Below are 23,896 nucleotides of genomic sequence, written 5' to 3'. Positions count from 1 at the left end.
CAGGTCTTGCTGGAAATCTCTTGTCAGTGAGTCGAATTATTGATGAAGGCTTTGATGTCATCTTCGGATCTGACGTTTGTAAAATACTGCGTGGGGGTAAAGTGATAGCGATCGGTGAAAGAATAGGCGGTCTGTTTTATTTGAAGCAACCAAGTCAGCAGTGTTTGTTATCAACAGCTGTTCATTCAAATACATGTCAGCATCTTTGGCATCGGCGCTTAGGTCATCGCCACCCATATGCAATAAACAGGATCGTCAATGAAGGAATGGGAATCGGTATAAACATACGTGACTGTGGTATTCGATCTGTATGCGGAACATGCTGTAAAGGAAAGATGTCGAGGGAATCGTTTCCAATTTCGGAATCCAAGTCATCAGCGGTTTTGGATCTTATTCATTCCGACCTTTGTGGACCGATGGAGGTCACGACACCAAGTGGCAACGAGTATGTAATGACGATGATTGACGATTACAGCAAATTTACAATCATTTATCTCTTGAAACATAAGTCAGAGGTGTATGAAAAGATGTTCAGTTATGTTAGCTTAGTGAAGAATATGTTTGGTAGAAAACCAAAGGTTCTGCGAACGGATGGTGGTGATGAATATTCGAGTAATAAATTGAGGCAGTACTTGAAAGAAAATGGAATTGTTCTACAACAGACTGCACCTTATAGTCCGCAGCAGAACGGAAAAGCAGAGAGAGCTAATCGTTCATTGATGGAAATGACACGATGCTTGTTATTGGAAGCGAAGCTAAACAAGAAGTATTGGGGAGAGGCGGTGATGACTGCTTGCTATCTGACTAATCTTCTGCCTTCTTCCAAGTTGGATTCTACGCCCTATGAGCTATGGTATGGAAAGAAGCCTAAATACGATCATCTTCGAGTATTTGGATCGAACGCTTGGGTTCATATACCAGCTGAAAAGCGCAAGAAATTGGATGAGAAGGCCATTAAGCTGAAATTTGTCGGATATGCGGAGGATAGGAAGGCTTGTCGTTTTCTGAACATAAGTACCGACCGAATCCAAATTAGTCGCGATGCTAAATTTCTGGTGCTGGAAATGGATTCTCAGGAGTCAGTGCCGGTGACGACTGAACCCCAATCTACTGATGTTGAAGTAATGCTTGGCAGTGGTAGAAAAGCAAATCAACAAGAAGGTGAAGCTCGTGGTATGGACGAGGATCGAAATACTTTGGATGCAACATTACAACCTGCAGATACCAGCTATGATAGTGCTTCTGAGAATGAATTTTTCGGTGATGCATCCGGCGAAATAGTGTTTGAAGGATTTCTTCCGGAATTGCGTCGTTCATCGCGAATCAATAAGGGCAAAAAAAAAACAAGTCGTTTTGATTTAGAAGCTAATGCTGTGTGTCTTGTTAAGGAGGAGCCACGAAACGTAAATGAGGCTAGAAAATCAAATGAAGCAGCCAATTGGGAAAAAGCTATGCAAGAGGAGATTACAAGCCACGATACCAATGGAACGTGGGAATTGACAGAGTTGCCTGTCGGAAGAAAAGCAATAGGCAGTAGATGGGTGTATAAGGTAAAATGTGATGCGTTCGGAGAAGTAGTGAAGTACAGGGCTCGTCTGGTAGCGCAAGGCTATTCGCAGCAGCACGGGGTTGACTACGAGGAGGTGTACGCCCCGGTTACAAGCAAAACCTCCTTCCGGGCGTTACTTGCAGTTGCGAGTTTGCACAACATTCCACTTATACATCTTGACGTGAAAGCTTCATATCTCCACGGCGAGCTTCAGGAGGAGCTGTATATGAAGCAACCTCCTGGCTTCGAGATACAAGGAAAGGAGAATCAAGTGTGCCGTCTCAAGCGTAGCATTTATGGCCTGAAACAAAGTGCCAGATGTTGGAATAATCGATTACACAGCATATTAATTCAGTTGGGATTTCACCAGAGCAGCAGCAGACGCGTGTTTGTATACAAAGGCAATCAATGGCAAGTTGGCCTATCTATTAGTGTATGTCGACGACATCGTTCTTGGTTGTGTCGATGGAACATCCACTCGTTTAATTTTGAAAGGATTAGAAGAACAATTGGATATTACGAATCTTGGTGAATTAAAATATTTCTTGGGCATGGAAATAATACGAGAAAACGGAAACTACAGTTTGAGTTTAACTGGCTACATCGAGAAGATAGCTGCTCGATTTGGAATGACCAATGCTAAATTTGCAAAAACTCCAATAGATGAAGGATTTTTGAAGCAGGAATGCAACGGAAAATTTGAAGATCCATCAGCGTATAGGAGCTTAGTAGGTGCGTTACTGTATATAGCAGTACATGCACGACCGGATATCTCTGTGAGCACTTCTATTTTAGGCAGACGAGTAAGCAGTCCTTCACAGACAGACTGGGTAGCTGCTAAAAGGGTGGTACGCTACTTACTTGTCACCAAATTTTGGAAATTATCGTTTACTGGCGACGCAGGAGAGCTGATTGGCTACACAGATGCGGACTGGGCAAGTGAAATATCAAGTCGAAAATCTACTTCCGGATTTGCCTTTCTGTTTGGTGGAGCGGCTATTTCGTGGATAAGTCGGAAAACAGTGTTCAGTGACTCTCTCTCTTCAATGGAAGCGGAATACGTCTCTTTATGCGAAGCGTGCGAGGATGATATATGGCTGAGAACATTACTAAAGGACTTGGGCGAGGAGCAGCATAATGCGACGGTTATTTATGAGGACAACCAAAGTTGCATCGCTTTGATCAAATCGGAGCGAGTTACAAGAAGATCCAAGCATATTGATACTAAGGAACAGTTCGTGAAAAATTTATGCGAAGAAATGAAAGTCGAGATTAGATACTGCTCAACGGACTCGATGGCGGCTGATATACTTACAAAACCATTAGCGGCTCAGAAACTTCGACGTTTTGCTGAAATGCTGGGAATGCAGACAAGGATTAAAGGAGGACGCACTGAGGAGGAGTGTAGAAATTAGCAGTACGCCCCTCGTTTGCTATTACAGTGCATCAGAAATAACGGCAACGCTGCCATAACACATACATTGACATCAAGACTTTTTCTTTTGTTAAATTTCATTCGATCTATAGATACAGTGAGAAACACACGTGAATAAATTCGATACTAATTTTTCTATTTTACTTTGTGGTGTAAAATACTTTTTCTTGATCCGAATTAATCTAACATATAATTCATCACGTTCGTTCGTTGTCGGATATTCGGTATCCGGTATCAGGCCAAACTATTATCTGTTTCATCACTAGTCGATTCAGTATTTCCCGGTTAACGATAATGATATTGTTCTTACAGAAAATTCCACATTTTGCATACAGCGACGAGATTGATGTGTCCCAATTGGTACAGCTCCGGGACGCGCTCAAAGCAGAAGCCCTGGCCCAGGGAGTGAAGCTGACTTATATGCCTTTCTTTGTGAAGGCCGCTTCCAATGCCCTCAAGCAGTTCCCCATCATAAACAGCTCCTTCGACGAGGCCAACGAATGTTTAATTTACAAGTCGTACCACAACATCAGCATCGCAATGCATACCCCGCAGGGTCTGGTTGTACCTAACGTCAAGAACGTTGAGCAGAAAACAATTCTGGAAATTGCAGCCGATATGAATGCCCTGCAGGATCGGGGCGCCAAAGGCGCTCTCACACCAGATGATTTTCTCAATGGAACATTTTCGCTGTCCAACATAGGAATCGTGAGTCTTGTCAGTAAATTGCAAATCGAGCTTTAACTATAGTTTATGTTCTTTAATCTCTAGGTCGGCGGAACCTACACGCACCCCTGCATCATGCCCCCACAGGTCGCAATTGGTGCTATCGGGAAAACTAAGCTGCTGCCCCGATTTGATGCCTCGGGAAGCGTGATCGCGGCGCACATCATGAACGTCAGCTGGTCGGCCGACCACCGGGTAATCGATGGAGTGACTATGGCCAGCTTCTCGAACGCGTGGAAGAAACTGCTTGAAAATCCCCAACTTTTTCTGCTGACAGCAAAATAACAACGCGTCGTGCCATAATTGAACGATGAAAACGCAACACGCTTGCATTTGGAGAAGATGATTAGTCCTAGACTATTACCACTATTGCATTTATTAAGTGATATACAGAGAGATATTATAACGCACTTTTAGATTATTTTAATTTGTATATACGGGGAAATATACTGATTGCACACCGATGATATCGCGTTTATTAAACTTACATTTTATTTAACAAAAGCATGTACAGAGGAACTTTCGAAGTTCTAAGAACCATCCTGGGCTAAGTCATTTGCCAAAAAATCAAACGTCTGATTGAATCGAAAAAAAAACTAAACTCACGGAACATTCTTTGGTCCGTGATTTCGTGGCCTTAAAATTAACTTTCACTTGATAGTTGCTGCTGTCCACCGCTGAATGTGATGCATTTTGAATCTGCTGCTGCTGTTGCGGCTGTGATGCTTCGATAGTGGAATGAAGTGCGACTGTAAAGTCGGGTTCATGTTGAGTACAACGGCGCTCCGATAATTATGCTAACTATGAGACAGACGGTATTTGTCGTTCCTCGTAGTCAAAAGTTGCATTTCCTGACAGCTTCTGGAACACTACGTCTGTCAGTTTTGATATGCTAGCGACAGGAACTCATCGCGTCGTCGCAGGTATTCATTGTAGCGGATCTCACCGAACCTAGAATTAACAATTAAGATCAGTTAATTATATCTGTATCTCTCAATCGTGTCAGATTACCAACAATGGGATTTCGACCTTTGAAATATCGTTCTCTGTGTGAAAATCCCATTTCGAATCGAACACTAACAATTCACTTTTTTGTGGAAATAGGTTTCTCGCCTTTCATTCTTTGTACGTCAACGATAAGGCATTTGGATTTGAGCATAGATCTGATTCCTTTGAAAGAACCTTCTTTCTTGCTTTTTAGTTTCTTTGAAAGAACCGCTACTTGATGTAGATGAACGTTCCCTATTGCCTAATCTCTATCAAATCTGTAATGTTAAGTTTTATTTTACAATCTCAAAGTTCGATGCTGAATTCAATCATAACATTTTTCGATTCTTAAATTTAAAAATTCCTTTAGAACTTGATAATTAAGGTTCCCATCTGCCGAAACTTCTTGAAGTTACAAAGTAATTATTGAGACCATACGAGGAGTTGACATCTTCTGTTCGTTTTCAACCAAATTTCCAACTTGGTTTTTTCCTCTCTATTATATAGTACTTTCAACACATTTTGGCGGGTTCGTCACTTTTACTTCCATTCTTGGAAGAATGTCTGAAGTGAGAATTGAACTCCTGACTTTTAACGTGACAGGTATGGATGTTAACCTCCTTCAACTTGGTATAAATTACAGATGATTAGCAAAACTCGGCCAAAGAAAAACTTGCAGCGAAAACCATTTTAATTTATGTTCATATCTGGGATAATTCACATTCACATCACAGAACCTTTAGTTCGTCGCTTTATGTCCAAATACTCTTTTTTTTACGACAGAGGACATCCATAAACTTTTTAACGGTATCCTCTGTCACCAGTTTTGAGGCTTTTTCCATTTTTTGGTGAAATCTTCCTTCTTATTTACTTTTTTCTTTCGTATTCTGCACCTTCCTCAGATTTTGTTTCACGATCGCCTATTATCTTTCGGTCAGACAAAGTATTGGGACAGTGTTGATGTTGTTTTCTTCTTCTGTCTTCTTGTGTAGGAACATTAAACCACTGCGATCATTAGTTTGATTTATTGTGCCCATGTCAGGGGCGGCTGATCACTGTCTTCGTGCCAGCGGGGACTCGCAGCTTACATATATTTGCCAAGCGGATTCATCCAGACACATTGATTTTGAAGTCTGTGTTGGGCAAACCGTAAATCGGGCCAATCCAAACTGGGTAGTTAGGGCGTTTAGATAACGCCTAACATTTTACAGTTTTTTAATTGTTTATCTAATGAAAAATAACATTTTATTAATTGTGTTAGATGCGTAGAAATATTCCCTGTCAATTGAGGCAAACATATTTCCGATCCATTAAGAAATGTTCGGGTTATAAGCTTTCGGAATCTTTCTTTCTTTTCTTGCATGTTCTGTGTTTAGGTTTTCATTTTACCCCCGTATACTTCGGTTAGACGTAGTCCCACGTCAAAATGATGGCCCTTCTCAAAAAGTAGTCTAATTCTCATTTGAAGATTTTAGGTATGCAAAATTGCTTAACTAACTAATGTCTTTCCACCCACAACGTTGCATTGTTATCTGAAATAGTGCTGCCAACTCTTAAGACGAGTTGGCATGAAATCCGTCAATTATTGCTTAAAATGCATTATAAGAACGCATACTTCTAGATAACGTCTATGTTAATGGAAGGCCTACTTCCCTCCCTCGTACCGTGACCAGGCTGAGCCATTTTGGTACTGAACTAAAATAGCTAGCTAGTTTGGTTTACACTAAAGTAAAAATGGCACAGATCGCGCATCCTGCGAACTAAATTTCAGCAAGCTTAAATTGATGAAAAATTATCTGCGTTCTAAAACGAATAATAAGTATAGTATAAGTATAAGAGTATAAGCGAAGCTGGTAATGATATTCCTAGCCCTCTAAATACTAATAAATTGCTCAAAGTGAACATTGGTATGAGTGAGTCCTTTACCCAAAATATCACGATCTCAAAACTAGTGGAAAAATCGGAAAAAGTGGTATTTTTTGGGGTGCCATTTATAGGTGCGAGTATAGAAAAAATACACTGTTCTCCCACTCTTCTGAAAAAAAATCCATCGTTTTTTCGGAATTACTTTCAATGTTTGTCACTGATGCAAATTTTCATTCGCAGAAAAGATGCATTTTTTTTATAACGTTCCTGCCGATATTGACTAGATATTAGCATTTTGTGCCATCTCTTTGAGACGAATTTCATGCCAACTCGACTTAGGCAGCACTATCTCAGATAGTAGTGAAACGTTGTGGGTGTAAAGACATGGGTCATTTAAGCAACTTTGCATACTTGAAATATTCGAAAAATAATTAGACTACTTTTGGAAAAAAGCCAATTTTTTTTCTTAATTTTTACAAAAATTTATAACTTCAAAACTATTACACCTACAAAATTCTTGTCAAAGGATGAAATGTAGGAAATTGTTTAAATTTTCACAAAAAAACACCAAAAAATTTTTGAAAAAAAATTTCGCTGACAAAAGTTATATTCCAAATTATAATTCATTTTTCTCAAAAACAGGAAGTGGGTTATATCTATGGTATAACCGCAATGGTGACGTAGAACTATCGTTGATTTAGTGATCATTTGTTTGAAGTTGAATCTGAATCCATTCTGAATGAAAGAATAAATGAATATTTGGGAGACTTCGAAAACGAGAGCGTTACGTTGGAGGTACAAGATTTTATGCATCCAATATTGGATATGAAAATATCCTACTGATGGGGAAGAATAATCTTCAGAAGCCATCCTGCTAATTGCACTTGATTGAAAAATAACAGAACCAAATGTATTTGGTCGCAGAAAAACATAAAAAAAAACAATAAAATAAACTCTTTCGCTTGCATGTTATTTACAATGCCAAGGGAAACTGGCAGATTATTTTGCAGAAGCGATATCTTTCCGGACTCTTCTCGAAGTCCACCACCAGTGGTTAATGCTAACTCGATAACCACCTGTTAATTGCACTTGATTGAAAAATCACAAAACCAATTGTATTTGGTCGCAGTATTATATGGATAGAAAACGTTAAAATAAACTCTTTCGCTTGAATGTAATTTTAAATTCCAAGGGGAACTGGCAGATTATTTTGCAGCAACGATCACTTCTTTCCGGATTCTTCTCGATAACCAGCAAACGTAAAGAGTTGCGCGCGTGTATGCGTGTGTGTGTGTGTGTGTATGGCAATTGCTCCGATGCCTCAAGCGGAACCTGGTATTCTCTCGGTCGTCTTCTCTTCTCTTTCTGATGGATCGGCTATTCTGCGCTCCTTCACAGTCCAAACAAACTGAATGCGTTTCAGGTTAGGTCAGGCCAAGTAATGAATCCCTTGAACCCTCACCATCCAGCTCGTTCAACTCGTTCAATAACGATGATGTCTTGTCGATGTCCTCACGAAAAATGAATGCGTCTCACCACCAGAATATCGCTTAAGTATGCTTTTTGTACGTGACTGAATCGAAAGAAGGTGTGGTTTACGATGGCAATATGGAAGGCAAACTAGAGGCGAATGAACTCTTTGAGTTTGCAACTTTCGGCGACTGAGCCAATAATTGATTGAAAATTATATGATTTTCGCGATGCGAAACATTTTCCATTGCGAGCGCAAACTGTATTCGATACGAAAATATCCTACTGATGGGGGAGAATAATCTTCAGAAGATTTCCTGCTAATTAATTACACTTGATTGAAAAATCACAAAATCAATAAATTCGATCGCAGCAGCACTTTGTGGATAGAAAACATTAAAATAAACTCTTCCGCTTGAATGTAATTTTCAATTCCAAGGGGAACTGGCAGATTGTTTTGCAGTAACGATGACATCTTTTCGGATTCTTCTCGATTCTTCTCGAAGTCCACCACTAACTAATGCTAACCACCTGTTAATTGCACTTGATTGAAAAATCACAAAACCAAATGTATTTAGTCGCAGTGTTATATGGTTAGAAAACATTTAAATAAACTCTTTCGCATGAATGTATTTTTCAATTCCCAGGGGAACTGGCAGATTATTTTTCAGCAACGATAATATTCTTCCAGAACCTTCTCGATGCTGGATGGCATTGAAATGAAAGAAGTTCCGTACGTATATATGTGTGTGGCGGCTGCTTCGATGTCTCAAACGGAACCGTTTTTCGATGCTGGTATTCTCTCGGTCGTCTTCTCTTCTTCTGATGGATCGGCTTTTCTGCGCTTCCTCACAATTCCAAACTAACTGAATGAGTTTTAGGTCAGGCCTGGTAATTAATCTCTTGATCACTCGCCGTCCAGCTCGTTCAACTCGTTCAGTAGCGATGTTGTCTTGTCGATGTCCTCACGAAAAATGAATGCGTTTCACCACCAGAATATCGCTTAAGTATGCTTTTTGTCCGTGATTGAATAGAAAGAAGGTGTGGTTTACGATGGTAATTTGAAAGACAAACTAGAGGCGAATGAGCTCTCTGAGTTTGAAACTTTCAGCGACTGAGCAATAATCGATTGAGAATTATGTTTTTCGCGATGCGAAACATTTTCCGTTGCGCGCGCATCCAATATTGGAAACGAACATATCCTACTGATGGGGAAGAATACTCTTCAGAACCTTTCCTGCCAATCACACTTGATTGGAAAATCACATAACCGAATGTATTTGGTCGCAGTGTTAAAGGGTGTGTCACATCAAATTGCATCACGGAAAAAACGCTGTAGAAATTTAATTTTTAGGAATTATATCTTCAGCTTTCGCTTATAATCAGATAATGTGTGTATAGATCACGTTGGCCATGCTTCACTGTAAATTTTTCGTAAATTTGGAAAAATGTCGTCGAACGAAAAAGAGCGTCGTGAATTAATCCTGTGCATTCATTTCGAGAATCCGGAGTTGTCACATCGGGACATCGGTAAGATGCTGGGAATCGTCCAATCCACGGTCTGCAGAGTACTAAAACGATACTTCGAGAACCTAACCATCGACCAGAAGGTGAAGAACGGCAAAAATGGATGCTCCGTCAGTGAAAAAGATCACAAGCGCGTAGTTAAGCAGTTTAGACGTGATCCGAGAAGTTCGGTCCGGGATGTCGCCAATAAGCTGAATTTGTCAAGTTCATTCGTCCAGCGGACCAAGCAGCGGGAGGGCCTGCGTACATACAAGGTTCAGAAGGCTCCTAACCGCGACGAAAGGCAAAACATGGTGGGGAAGACGCGAGCCCGGAAGCTGTACACCGAAATGCTGACGAAGCCGCATTGCCTGGTAATGGACAAAGAAACCTACGTCAAAGCGGACTTTCGTCAGCTGCCGGGCCTGTTGTTATTCTCCGCAGAGGACAAATGCAGCGTTCCGGAGGAGATTCGCAAGCAGAAACTATCCAAGTTTGCCAAAAAGTACATGGTGTGGCAAGCGATCTGCTCTTGCGGAAAGCGGAGCGCCCCCTTCGTGATGACCGGCACGGTAAACGGGCAGGTTTACCTTAAGGAGTGCCTACAGAAGCGCTTACTACCACTATTGAAGTAGCACGAGGGCCCGACCATCTTCTGGCCGGATCTCGCTTCGTGCCACTATTCAAAGGACGTGTTGGAGTGGTACGAAGCCAACGGGGTCACCTTCGTGCCAAAGGAAATGAACCCGCCCAACGCGCCGGAGCTTCACCCAATAGAGAAATATTGGGCGATTATGAAGCAGGCCCTCCGGAAGAACCCAAAAGTTGTCAAATCGGAGGCGAACTTCAAGAGAAAATGGATTTATGTTCAAAAAAAACTACAACCTGACGTTGTACAGAACCTTATGGACGGGGTAAAGAGGAAGGTGCGAGCATACGGGCTTGGGCTCGAAGTATGAATAAAAAGAAAATGCCAAAAGTTGTTTAATAGTTTTTATTTTACTGTCTAAAATTTTCAAAAGGATCGGTCTACTGGGCGAATTTATACAGCGTTTTTTCCGTGATGCAATTTGATGTGACACACCCTTTATATGTTATATGTAAGCACCTGTTAATTCGACTTGATTGAAAAATCCCAAAACCAAATGTATTTGGCCGCAGTGTTATATGGATAGAAAACATTAAAATAAACTCTTTCGCTTGAATGTATTTTTCAGTTCCCAGGGGAACTGGCAGATTATTTATCAGCAACGATTGAATCTTTCCGGAATTTTCTCGATGCTGAATGGCATCCAAACGAAGAGTTTCGCGCGTGTATGTGTGTGTGGCGGCTGCTCCGATCTCTTCCCGGGGAACCATTTGCGGCATCACTCTCCTCCTGATGGATTCCCTTCTGGCCTAAGGTGCACAAACAGGCTCTTGGTGACACCGTTCATTCGCGCTTTCATGATAAACGAAGAGCTTCACCACAACAGCGACAACATGCTCCAATCGCTGTTCAATTAGAACTGAGTGGATTTCCGAGTGGCGCTCGCTTATATACCGATTGGTGATTTCAATAGCATGTTTTGAAATCAATTTTAAGACTATTGAAACAAGTTTTTGGATCAAAAAGAAACAAGTATATAACGCGTAGACATTTTATCTTTCGAATGAAGTGTTCATCATACCATTTCGTTCAATTGTTTAGGAGCTATTAATGCTCAAAATCTCGGTCTCCGGCGTAACGCTTTCGTTTTCGAAACTTTGGTTTTACACCCCGGTATAGAAATGAAAGACGTAGTCCTACGTCAAAACGTTTTTTTTTTAATTTCCTAAAATATATATATGATGAATAGCCCTTAAAATTTCCAACAAGTCGTCCATACATCGGAAGATTAACACTTTTACAGGGAAAAAGTTTTTCTAACAACTTTTTTATATTTTTTTTGGAAAAAATACAACTAATCCTAATTTTGTTTAAAGTCAAGATAGCGATATAGTGTATTCGACAAAGTTCCAAATCTTGTTAAGATATAAACTTTTGTCGATGACATCAATATTCTATCTTTTATAGTTTTTGAAATATAAGTCATTTTTGTATGAAGACTCCTGAAAAAAAAAAAATGTTTTGCTCGTACATTTTGTGGGTAAATTCTCACGTTTGACGTGATCTTGACATGTTTGATAATTTATGATAATTTATACATAAAAATGTTACGAATTAAACATTAATAGTATTATTCCAAAGAAAATAATTAAAAAAAAAGACGGGTGGGTAATGTCGGTGACAAAACCGGAGTGACGTAGGACTATACAAAGGGGACAGCTTTTGCTAAATATATATTTTAAATATATTGTTTTATTTTCTTCTCCTACGTGAATACATACCTATCTACCTGAAAAATGGATTAGTTTACTGTTTACTCTTTATGAACGTGTTGGGGGTTCTGAAAAGAACCTTTGGTGTTGTGTTTTTGCTTTTTTTTTACAAACTTGATTCTTGATTTTTTTTCTGAAGGCTTTGTACTTATTAAATGTTCAACGTCGGGCATCTTTCGGCGTATACACATATCGTACAATCAAAGTGATGGCTGTGATAGGGAATGCATAGGTGGTCATCAGCTCGTTCACTATCATATATTTCACTATTGAGCACATTACCGTACCTTAAACTGTGGTTTCGGAAACGAATGAATTGTAAGATTTGTAGTCTTGCCTTGATGAGATGAGGGGTAGAGTGAAATGAAATGAAATACAGTTTGAATAGATAATAATAATATATAGTGGTTTTGAATTTAATGGTATATAGTAGAGCTGAAAAATGGATAGGTTTATTTAATGTATTTGTCCTTATTGGTGAGTGAAGCTGTGAAATTAGGGAATCAGTTAAGTAATGGCCTTTCCCTTAACTTGTCCTCCATTATTACGTCCACACATCCACGTTGCTGCTTATTTTCTTTTTATGATGTGATGCGATGCGATGTTAAACGATGCCGTACAACCACACTGGTTTACGGTTTGAAAGAAAATGAGATATTTTTTTGAGGTCCGCGCGTTTTGTACTCTAGCGGTACACACTCACATGATAGAGACAAATCGGCAGACTCAGCCAGAGGGGCGAGTCCAACGAGACGAACGAATGAGCGTTAAAAGGCAGCGATGGCAAAAAAAAATACATTCATTACGATTTGTTCGCTCGTTGGATTCACATGCAGGCTAAAAAGGGTCCTTTTCAGGATCACAAAATTGTCTTTAATCTAAAGAGTTTATTGTTTTGTTATCACTCGATATCCCCATCTTGTTCGGCTAAACCTTCCTGTTTAGCGATTGCGTTTGCCACTCGCCACAGCTATACAGTTGGAAAATTTCTTCCCATCCAGCTTGTGACATGTTGTACAGTAAATTATATTTAATGCGATGTGCCGAAGCACCACTCAGTGTCGCATTGGAGGCGATTTTAACCTGTAATTGAACATTTGCGATGACAGTGGTACAGTGTCGACTTTCAAAGTGTCGCATTGCATGTCCGTCCAATTAGCTAAATGTCGAACTAATTGTAAATTACTGTACTTTCAATCTGGAAACAATTTAAGAATTGGTGAAAGTGGAATAATCAGGAAAGTCCCCAACTATCAATAAGCTCAGAACAACTGCCAAATTCACATACTCATCAGATCCTGACAAACAAATTATGAAAAAATCAATTTGTGTTTTATTATTATTTTGGATATTATTATAGAAAGCATTGAACTGTATTTCGTAAACTCTTTTTTGAAAGATTTAATGGCCGTGTTTTATGGAATGGTTCCAATTTAGAAAACTTTGTACTCGTGGTTTTGAAGAAAATCATTTCGAACGCCCTCGATGTCGCCTTGTTCTGAATTTGCCACCAAAGCAGATTGTATAAAGAACAAACTTTTTTCTTCTGCTACCTGATGCCGTTTTGCGATTGCGTTTGCCACTCGCCACTCGCTGCAACTGCCTGTTGTCTTGATGTCCACCTAACCGAATGTGTTCTGTTCCGAATGCGGGTTTTCTTATCGTCGCGAGCAGTTTTGCCAGCCAACTCGATCACTTCGGCGGCCGAAACTATACAACGGCGGCTAGGTGGACTGGTGCACTGGTACTAACGTGCTCGGCCTAGCCAGACCAACACGGCTCGAGCGGGATTTTGCCTTTCACTTCACTTTTCCTCCTTTGCCATGTCCAGACATGGCTGCTTGGGTTGGTTTGTTGATGTGTTGTGATGCGAACTGATGTGGTGTACGGTTTGAATGAGAATGATCGTTACGGCAGCGGAGCGGGAATTTTTAAGCTGACTGGCTGGCTCGAGAATTACGCATGTGTGAGACTGCGACCAATGTTTCTTTCATTTTATTTTCTTTTTCCTTTCCAATCGTGCTTCATTCTATTTCACTGCTGCTCTGGTTGCCCGTTTTGGTCGGTACGGTTGGCACATAGTGCATTTGGACAATGCTTGATATTTCACAATTATTCAATTATTTATCTCAAGAAAAATGAAATGTTATTCGTTATGATAGATACGTAGATATATTTCCTATCAATTGATGCAAACACCTTTGCGATCTATTGAGAAATGCTCGAGTTATAAGCGTTCCAAATCTTGCATTTTTTCCTACTTGTTCAGTGCCTAGATTTCCATTTCACCCCCTATATCTTCCGGTTAGACGTAGTCCTACGTCAAAAGTTGTTGTTCGAAAAGCTTTTTCCATGTAAATGTGCCCATCGTTCGATGTATGGAAAACTTGTTGGAAATTTTAAGGGCTATTTATATCTTTTTTTCAGAATTTTAAAAGCGTATGTTTTTGGGAAAAATAAATTTTAATTTTCAAAATATTTTCAATGCAATTTTTTTCAAAAAATTATTTGATAATTTTTAATGAAAAGTAATTTCCTACATTTCATTCTCTAACCAACTTTTTGTAGTAGATCTTATAGTTTTTAAATTTAAAAAAAAAACTACAAAAAAATCTATTAGACCTACGAAATTTTAGTCACATATATGCTAAATGGAACGTAGGAAATTATTTTGGTTTTCATTAAAAATTGTCAGAGAATTTTTTGGAAAAAAATTTCATTGAAAAAAAAATATTTTGATAATTCTGAAAAAAAAAAGATATAAATAGCCCTTAAAGTTTCCAACAAGTTTTCCATACATCGGACGATGGGCACATTTACATAGCAAAAGTTTTTCGAACAACAACTTATTAATTTTTTTCTTTGAAATAATACTAGTAATGTTTAATTTGTAACATTTTTATGTAAAATCTATCGCATTTTACATGCTCTGCTAACTTTTCTCTATTTAGAAACATGTCAAGAACATGTCAAACGTGAGAATTACGAGCAAAACATTTTTTTTTTCAGGAGTCTTCAAACAAAAATGACTTATAGTCCAAAAACTATAAAAGATAGAAATTAATGTCTTCGACAAAAGTTTATATTTTAACAAGATCTACAACTTTGTCGAATACACTATATCGCTATCTTGACTTTAAACAAAATTAGGATCAGTTGTATTTTTTTTCAAAGAAAATATAAAAAGGTTGTTAGAGAAACTTTTTCCCTCTAAAAGTGCCCATCTTCCGATGTATGGACGACTTGTTGGAAATTTTAAGGGCTATTCATATATATTTTTGGGAATTTTCAAAAAATACGTTTTTGAGAAAAATGAATTTTAATTTTTAAAATAACTTTTTTGTCAGCGTTATTGGTATTTTTTTAAATGAAAATTGAAACAATTTCCTACATTGCATCCTTTGACATGAATTTTGTTGGTATCATAGTTTTTCAGTTATAACGTTTTGTAAGAAATTAAGAAAAAAAAATTACTTTTTCCAAAAAGTAGTCTAATTATTTTTCGAATATTTCGAGTATGCAAAGTTGCTTAAATGACCCATGTTTTTACACCCACAACGTTTCACTGCTATCTGAGATGGTGCTGCCAACGGCCATTCGAGTTGGCCTGAAATTCGTCTTAGTCAGTTTAAGAATATATTTTAAGCAATAGTCGATGTGATGAAGTCGCACCCAAATCAAATCAACACCATCCGATTAATTACACTTACAGAAGCGACTGGATGTGCATGAACTGAAGTCTCTCAAAGCAAAATGAACGATTAAATTATACTCACCGAATAAAATCGAAATCAATATTCGAGTGTTCCGCTTGAATAAGCGCCCAAACCGCCCAAAGGAAGTGCGAAGCCAGCGCAAACTGATTCACATGCACGTAAAGCTTTTCCAAATCACTCTCCGTGCATGATTCTCCGTTAAACTCCTCCAGGTATACCCTCAACCATTGCAGCTGGAATTCCTTGCTTGGATAACGATCGTAATCGATCTCATCGATTCCTAAAATGGAACAAACATCTAAAAAAAGCTCGTCTCTGAATCGTCAATCATGCCCTATCTACCTGCAAACTCGGTGAAATGATTCCCGATATCGAAAGCCTGATGATTGTACGCCGCGTACTCGTAGTCGATGAACGTGACTCGATTCGTGTCCGAACTGAAAATGACATTCCCCAGCAGCAGATCGTTATGGCAGAAAACAACCGGGCTGTCCAGCCGGCGCAATTTACCGTAAAGATCGTCAAAGTCACGTCTCAACTGGGCCGCACTTGGGAATATCTTCGATATCCTACAAATATTGAAAACAGCGATAGGTAGCATCGATATGGCAACACTTGATCGTGAGAGTCGCAGACCTTCTCCTACTAATCGAGAGAAAGAGAATGAAGCTCCACTCATATTCAACGGCAACCTCATCACTAAAGATGGTGTTTTTCTACATCCCGTACAGTAGGAATGAACCTTACAGCATCATGAAGGTATCGAATCAATTCCATCTAGCGCGAATGATTGCGCTATAAACGGTAAGCGTGCGCACTTTCATTGCCTCGCAAAGTGCATCTAATTTACTATGCAAACTTCGTCTGAGCAACGCACAAAAACGTGAGGCAATGGGCTATCACTACTCACCTTGAATGCTTTGATGGATCGCTAAAAGTCGGCGGTATTAGCTTGAGGAACTGGTCGATCTTCGCTTCCAGCATTGGTTCCCGGTTTCCGATCGATCCATCCTTAACTTTGTGCATCTGGGCCATTCGTGTGGCCACTAGCCGAGCGATTCTTTCCTCCCGACAGCTTTCCGGCGTGAGCGTTACTCCGGGGACATACTCGTAGGCGAGTCCATTGCGGAAGGTGGCGTAGAGCGTGGGCGCAAAGCCGTACCGATGGAGCAGGCGAATGTTTTCCGTTTCCTTTGTCCGATCAATCAGCAGGTCGGTTTTGTTGCCATACACTCGCACCAGCACCACATCATCCGAGGTCCCATCGGCGTCCTCGTCGACGTTGTTGTTTTGATTGAAACATCCGACCAGCTTGTTCGTGATACCGTCCGTGAACAGCTGGGAAATGCAAATTAGACGAGGGAAATCAAAGATATAATTGGAGCATTGTCATATGTGATAATGAATAATAGCAACAACAAAAAACTTGAAGTGGGTTATATCTGTGATACAACCGCAAGGTAGACGTAGGACTACCGTTGGCTCTGTATTCATTTGTTTAAAATTGCATCTCGAAAGTATCGCGACTTTCGAATTTACGCGGGTTCGTATATTCAATTCTAGATTTTTTGTGGCATTATGGTCTCTCACTTATGCTGACCGGCTATGGCTCTGGCAATGTTTAATGGAATGGGATAGAGTGGATCACTCTATAGCTACAAGAGCTGTTCTAAAAGTATCACAATTTTTGTATACCCACGGATTACTTATATTCGATTTCAGTTGTTGACGTGCTCCGGCTTCCGGCACGTTTCGTTTACATCTTTTCGACACTCCAATAAACGTTGTTTCGCTCCAAGGTAAGTTCACAACATTCGAAATGTGTTCGCTAGGGTGCCAATGAATGCATGGGAAAAAATCGACCCTAAAATTCCAAAAAGTTACTCTATGCAAAATGTTCACCACCTCGAAAAAACACCCTTTGCCGAATTTCAGCTCAATCGGACTTAAGGGAGAGTGGCGCAGAGTGGTTTTTAAAAATCAAAAAATCACCCAAGGGGGAGGAAATCGGGGTTTTCGGGAAAAAAAATTGATGCCAAATGTCTTAAAATTGCATGAAACGTCGTGATCTAGTGTCAAATTGGTTGTAGGTGATTCTAATCTACCCCACTTGTGTTGGATGCATGACGAGGATATAAACTCTTTGTTGCCGGTGAATGCTTCCTCCGAGCAAGAAATCGCGCTGAAAGAGTTGGTTGTGGGATGCGGTCTCTATCAGATTAATGATTTGACAAACGTGCATGGAAGACTGCATGGAACATCGATAAGGCTGTTGCCATTTTTTATCAACGTGTGCTTTCAATAGTCTGTGATGTCGTCCCTGTGAAGAAACGACGTCGATCCGGTGGGAAGAGACAGACATGGTGGAACAACGAGCTGCAGCATCAACGAAATCGTCTCCGCAAAGCTAGGAGACGCTATTTTCGGTCGAGGAGTGAACTACGCAAAGCTGAGCTTCGTGACCTTGAGAGCGAATATAACTCTTTGAATGCGCGATGCTTTAGCAGCTACATGAATCACACGGAAACCAGGATTAAGCAAGATCCCAAATCGTTTTGGTCGTACGTCAGAAGTAGAAAACAGACAAAAGGAGTTCCACATCACGTCTTCTACAAAGGAATTTCTGCCGAAACTCCTCTCGAATCGGCAAACTTGTTTTCGCCTTTCTTCAGCAGTGTGCTAAGAAATGACCGACCACTTTCGTCTGAAGCATACCTGAATAGTTTGTCTCGTTATAGTTTAAATATGGCACCTTTCAACTTTTCTGCCGACGATGTGCTGAACAAACTGCAGGGATTGGATGTAACCAAAGGCGCGGGACCTGATCGTCTATCTCCGTTTTCCGTCAAGAACTGTACCGACGCGCTAACCGTTCCCGTCACCATCATTTTCAATCGTCCCATAAAGGACGGTGTTTTCCCAAGTTTTTGGAAAACTACTACTATCACTCCTATACATAAAACTGGCAGTATACATGACGTTGAGCACCAGCATGGATTCGTGAGAAACGTTCGACCACAACAAACTTGATGGTTTATGTCTCTTCGTTGGTCACCGGTCTGGAAAAGCGGCTGCAAATCGACGCCATATAAAGGGTGTGTCACATCAAATTGCATCACGGAAAAAACGCTGTAGAAATTCGCTCAGTAGACCGATCCTTTTGAAAATTTTAGACAGTAAAATAAAAACTATTAAACAACTTTTTTCATTTTCTTTTTATTCATACTTCGAGCCCAAGCCCGTATGCTCGCACCTTCCTCTTTACCCCGTCCATAAGGTTCTGTACAACGTCAGGTTGTAGTTTTTTTTGAACAGAAATCCATTTTCTCTTGAAGTCCGCCTCCGATTTGACAACTTTTGGGTTCTTCCGGAGGGCCTGCTTCATAACCGCTCAATATTTCTCTATTGGGCGAAGCTCCGGCGCGTTGGGCGGGTTCATTTCCTTTGGCACGAAGGTGACCCCGTTGGCTTCGTACCACTCCAACACGTCCTTTGAATAGTGGCACGAAGCGAGATCCGGCCAGAAGATGGTCGGGCCCTCGTGCTGCTTCAATAGTGGTAGTAAGCGTTTCTGTAGGCACTCCTTAAGGTAAACCTGTCCGTTTACCGTGCCGGTCATCACGAAGGGGGCGCTCCGCTTTCCGCAAGAGCAGATCGCTTGCCACACCATGTACTTTTTTGCAAACTTGGATAGTTTCTGCTTGCGAATCTCCTCCGGAACGCTGAACTTTGACTTAGGCCGCTTTGACTTAGGTTTCGTCGTCCTTTACCAGGCAATGCGGCTTCGTCAGCATTTCGGTGTACAGCTTTCGGGCTCGCGTCTTCCCCACCATGTTTTGCCTTTCGTCGCGGTTAGGAGCCTTCTGAACCTTGTATGTACGCAGGCCCTCCCGCTGCTTGGTCCGCTGGACGAATGAACTTAACAAATTCAGCTTATTGGCGACATCCCGGACCGAACTTCTCGGATCACGTCTAAACTGCTAAACTACGCGCTTGTGATTTTTTTCACTGACGGAGCATCCATTTTTGCCGTTCTTCACCTTCCGGTCGATGGTTAGGTTCTCGGAGTATCGTTTTAGTACTCTGCTGACCGTGGATTGGACGATTCCCAGCATCTTACCGATGTCCCGATGTAACAACTCCGGATTCTCGAAATGAGTGCACAGGATTAATTCACGACGCTCTTTTTCGTTCGACGACATTTTTCCAAATTTACGAAAAATTGACAGTGAAGCATGGCCAACGTGATCTATACACTCTTATCTGATTATAAGCGAAAGCTGAAGATATAATTCCTAAAAATTAAATTTCTACAGCGCTTTTTCCATGATGCAATTTGATGTGACACACCCTTTATGTCGACTTCACAAAAGCATTTGATAGAGTTCCTCATTCTCTTGCGGTGGACAAACTTAGCAAAATGGGCCTACCCGCTTGGTTAACTCGCTGGATACTGTCCTATTTTACCGAACGTCGTGCGTACGTGCGCATAGATGGAGCAAACTCGGTCCCTTTTGACATCACATCCGGAGTGCCCCAAGGTAGTAACCTGGGACCACTTTTATTTGTGCTGTTTGTCAACGATCTCTGTCACTCGATCAATTCGCAGAAGGTAATGTTCGCCGACGACCTCAAATTCTACCGGGTAGTGTCATCTATAGTGCTATGCCATCCAAGCTGATATCGACGCATGACTAAACTGGTGAAAGCAAAATGGAATAGAGGTCAACATAAGTAAATGTAATGTCATCTCTTTCTGTCGGACAAAAATACAACAACATTTGACTATAAAATGTCCGCAAACAGCATCGTCAGAGTCAGCATTGTAAAGGACCTCGGAGTGCTTCTTGACAGTAAAATAAACTTTTCTCAGCACATAGCAGCAACAACAGCTAAAGCATACTCGCTGCTTGGATTCTTAAAAAAATCTATTGCTTGAAGACAATCTTTTGTGTGCTGGTACGTAGCGTACTAGAATATGGCGTTCTTGTGTGGACGCCATACCATGCCGTTCAGGTTAACCGAATTGAGCGAATTCAACGGAACTTCCTTCGTTATGCGCTTCGCTTGCTACCGTGGAATGATCCTATCCGGTTGCCACCCTACGAACAACGTTGCGCTCTAATACACCTTCCGACTTGGAGAGTAGACGTATTCTGCTGCAGCGGCTTTTAATATTCGATATGCTCAACGACAATGTGGACTGCTCAGCACTACTGGAAAACATAAATTTCAACGTTCCGGCCAGAACAACGCGGTTTTCAGTTTTTCTTCGTCTACCGGTGCATCGTACTCTTTTTGGACAAAACAACCCGTTGGATGTATGTTGCCGTCGTTTTAACGAAGTGTCTTCAAATTTTGACTTTGCTGTATCCAAGAACGTATTTAAAAATAGGATTAATCTGTCTTTAGGACTTATATCGAAGACAAGTATAATAAATAAATAAATAAATCTCGAAAAAAATTTTTTGTTAAACGTCGGCACTCCGGGACTTTTTTTCGGAGTACAGTGGAAACGGGAATAGGTGCAAAGAAGTGAAGTGAGATGTAAGCGTAGTGGGGACGTAAGTGTAAGTGGATACGGAAATAAGGCCCAAGGTCTTTGACATTAAACGCTCACGCAACAAATTTTGATAACTTCTACTAAAGTGAACCGATTTTTATTTTTAATAAACGAAAATAAAGTTTATTTTACGATATTTTCGATGTAACCACCCCTTTTTCGATAATGTGTTTTAAACGGTGAACAGAATTAAATTCCTCCAAATTTTGTGGTTTATTAGTATAGCAACGGTCCAGAAGAAGTAATCGACGACGAGAAATGTTGAAATTCTTACCATAAGAGCACAAGGTTTCATTAAGGCTTTAGTTGCTCGAGTAACACGGTTTCACTAAAAATACACGTTCTTGTAAATTGTACATCTTGACACTAGAAACTATCCGATCAGACTGAACGAGTAGCCAAATATTATCGTCCCGAAGTGGGGAATGCAGTGTTACCATCGACGGAGCGAAAAAAAATGTTCATAAGGAGCTATTCGATTTTTTTTTGCGTGAGCGTTTAATCTGAAAGACCTTTTAATATGTATTAAGAAAAGTATATAATGTAATTAGGTCATGTTAATAAATGTAAAATAGAAGATTTTTTCATCAACTCTTAAAGATCGTGTTATCCTATTGTATAAAACGTATTTTTGATGGAAAAGTTAACTTTAATTCATATGTTTCAAAAGGAGTTAATATTATTTCGGATAAAGTGTTTTGCACAATGCTTAGCTTATGTTTTATATGCCCCATGACCATTTAACGCAGCACCACTAGCAACTCGAATGTAAGTAAGTAATTATAACGGTTCGAATATACAATTACAATTAATTAAAACGTCAAGCAATTTCAAGCAAATGAGAAATATTAGTCTAACTAATTATTTCTCTCAATATGACAATTAATCGATTAGGTATCCGATAACGATTAATCGTATCGAATAACAAACTGCTGAAAAGTATTCGATTAGTTGATGAATGATCGAGGATCCCTACCTGCATGTATTCGCGACGACGGTTTTTCCAGGTGCCTTGATTTTGCATTCGTGTTCAGGAACACATTCCGATCATCACAAAAGCAATCATTATCAATAAGCTAGATTGTTATGATTTCAATAGCCTCTTTTCAAAGCAATTTTTAAACTATTGAAACGATTTTTTGGACAAATAAGTGACAATCATATAACGCTTTGACATTTTAGCTTTTGAATGAAGTGATTATTATACCACTTCATTCAGCCGGTAAAGAGGTATTAACGTTCAAAACCTTGCATTCCAGCGTCACTCTCTCGTTTTCCAAGCTTTGAACTTACACCCCGGTACAGCAATGAAAGACGTAGTCCTACGTCAAAATCTAGGAGCGCAATATCCGCGTGATCAATTCAACTTCCATTGAATTAAAATCTGACATTAGAGTAATTAAAAATTTATCAGCATGGTCAAAGGCAATATCAATTTCTGCACTGATCTGACATCGAAACGATTGTGAATATTGCTAACGCGTCATTAAGATTGATAAGACATTCCACGGGTAGCATCAAATCATAATGTAGTAATAACATCATATTTAGAGTAACCGTTTTTAACAATAAAATGTCTCACATGCTTATAGGAGTAAATTCGCAAAAATAAGTATCATGGTGTTTTTTCACACGGTCCAACAAGCGTTCTACTTCGCTGTGACTCCCATTTGCTATTGGTTAGGTGGCTAGACGAAGTAAATTGCAATTGCAATGGATTTCCGGAATGAGTTTTCTACTACCAGTGGCAATGAGCAAACCGGTTTTAGAGCATGACTCAAAAGTACACGGCTTCATTGCGCGCCTCTTTGTTACATTGCTGAAACTATGATCGTTTCAGAAGATTACCTCTGATTTACTGCCAAATGTTTATTTGTTCATCATGAGACTTGTAGGACAGAGTCAGATGATTCGCTCAAACTTAAAACATAATCTGTGTCAAATGTTATCATTCATCATTAACCATCCCATAGAACTTTGGTCCCCGACTTTGTCGTAGAATTAATCGTTATCAGAAACGCGTTCTTCGGTTTTCTATGTAGGAACCATAAAGAAAATTAATATTTTTACGCGTTACTCACCTTGAAACGAACACAATCCGTCATCCAGTGTGGCCGAATGACATTAAGTACTTCCTTCGCGCCCCCGATCACATCGTTCTCATCGATGGTCAGATCTAGCTTGAACACTTCGGCCATTTATTCGTACTCAATCTCGACCAACGTATTTCCTGGATAGTAGACTAAACTAGTGATTCCCCTCCGAAGAGCCTTGTCGCCAGGTTGCCCTAGGATCGACCAAAAATCTTGACCTGCAAGATTATGAGCGCTTCGCGAGATTCGTGGTTCACTGCTGCCCGTTATCAGGCGCCCTCGGTTGATTGTCAGAGCAAATATTTCCCGACGGAATGTCAGCTCGTCTCTCTGATTTACTACTGGTGATAACCCGTTCCACGTCGATCGGAACACAGTTTGCACGCGCTTCGAAGTCAGAGTTGCTGCCCAATGGCCTAATGCTGATCTTAGGGCGCGCACCACTGTAAAGCTTGAGTCAATATCTGGTTTAGCACCTGTATGTTATCTCTTGCAATTATTTGGTTTCATGCGGGGTGATTTTCTGTTCAAATGCTTTGGTTTAGGTTTTGCACACGAGTGAACCCAGATCCAACGCAGAAAAAGGACGTCGAAATGAATCGAGCAATGAAAACAAACTGTGAC

The 23,896-nt window shown here is 40.2% G+C and overlaps 2 protein-coding genes across 2 annotated transcripts in view; one reads left to right on the top strand and one right to left on the bottom strand.

Moving 5' to 3' along the window:
- Nucleotides 1-4,175, top strand: part of LOC129774964 (lipoamide acyltransferase component of branched-chain alpha-keto acid dehydrogenase complex, mitochondrial) — a 16,904-nt gene extending 12,729 nt beyond the window's left edge. The window contains exons 3-4 of the mRNA XM_055779092.1: nt 3,297-3,692; nt 3,756-4,175. Of these exons, the coding sequence (XP_055635067.1) occupies nt 3,297-3,692; nt 3,756-3,995 (636 nt within the window). The 3' untranslated portion in view covers nt 3,996-4,175. The remainder of the gene's footprint in view (nt 1-3,296; nt 3,693-3,755) is intronic.
- LOC129774973 (ethanolamine kinase-like) lies at nt 4,122-23,896 on the bottom strand. The gene is made up of 5 exons (XM_055779101.1): nt 23,261-23,896; nt 16,527-16,954; nt 15,959-16,185; nt 15,677-15,896; nt 4,122-4,661 (listed from the first exon to the last, which is right to left on the bottom strand). Exons 1-5 carry the CDS (start codon nt 23,375-23,377, stop codon nt 4,589-4,591), a joined length of 1,065 nt encoding a protein of 354 aa, XP_055635076.1. The 5' UTR covers nt 23,378-23,896; the 3' UTR covers nt 4,122-4,588.

Source organism: Toxorhynchites rutilus, chromosome 1, assembly GCF_029784135.1.
Source record: "Toxorhynchites rutilus septentrionalis strain SRP chromosome 1, ASM2978413v1, whole genome shotgun sequence".
In the NCBI taxonomy this organism is placed as follows: Eukaryota; Metazoa; Arthropoda; class Insecta; order Diptera; family Culicidae; genus Toxorhynchites; species Toxorhynchites rutilus.
The sequence above is the reverse complement of the archived record's forward strand: the minus strand, read 5'-3'. Positions and strand labels throughout refer to the sequence as shown.

What these genes read in the sequence shown, in the direction of transcription:
- LOC129774973 (XM_055779101.1), bottom strand. Translation starts at nt 23,377, where the DNA reads ATGGCCGAAGTGTTCAAGCTAGATCTGACCATCGATGAGAACGATGTG. An exon ending in TCATTTCACCGAGTTTGCAG is followed by an intron (nt 15,897 to 15,958) that starts GTAGATAGGGCA and finishes GTTCCATTTTAG; the next exon opens with GAATCGATGAGATCGATTAC. An exon ending in ATTGATTTCGATTTTATTCG is followed by an intron (nt 4,662 to 15,676) that starts GTGAGTATAATT and finishes TGTTAATTCTAG; the next exon opens with GTTCGGTGAGATCCGCTACA.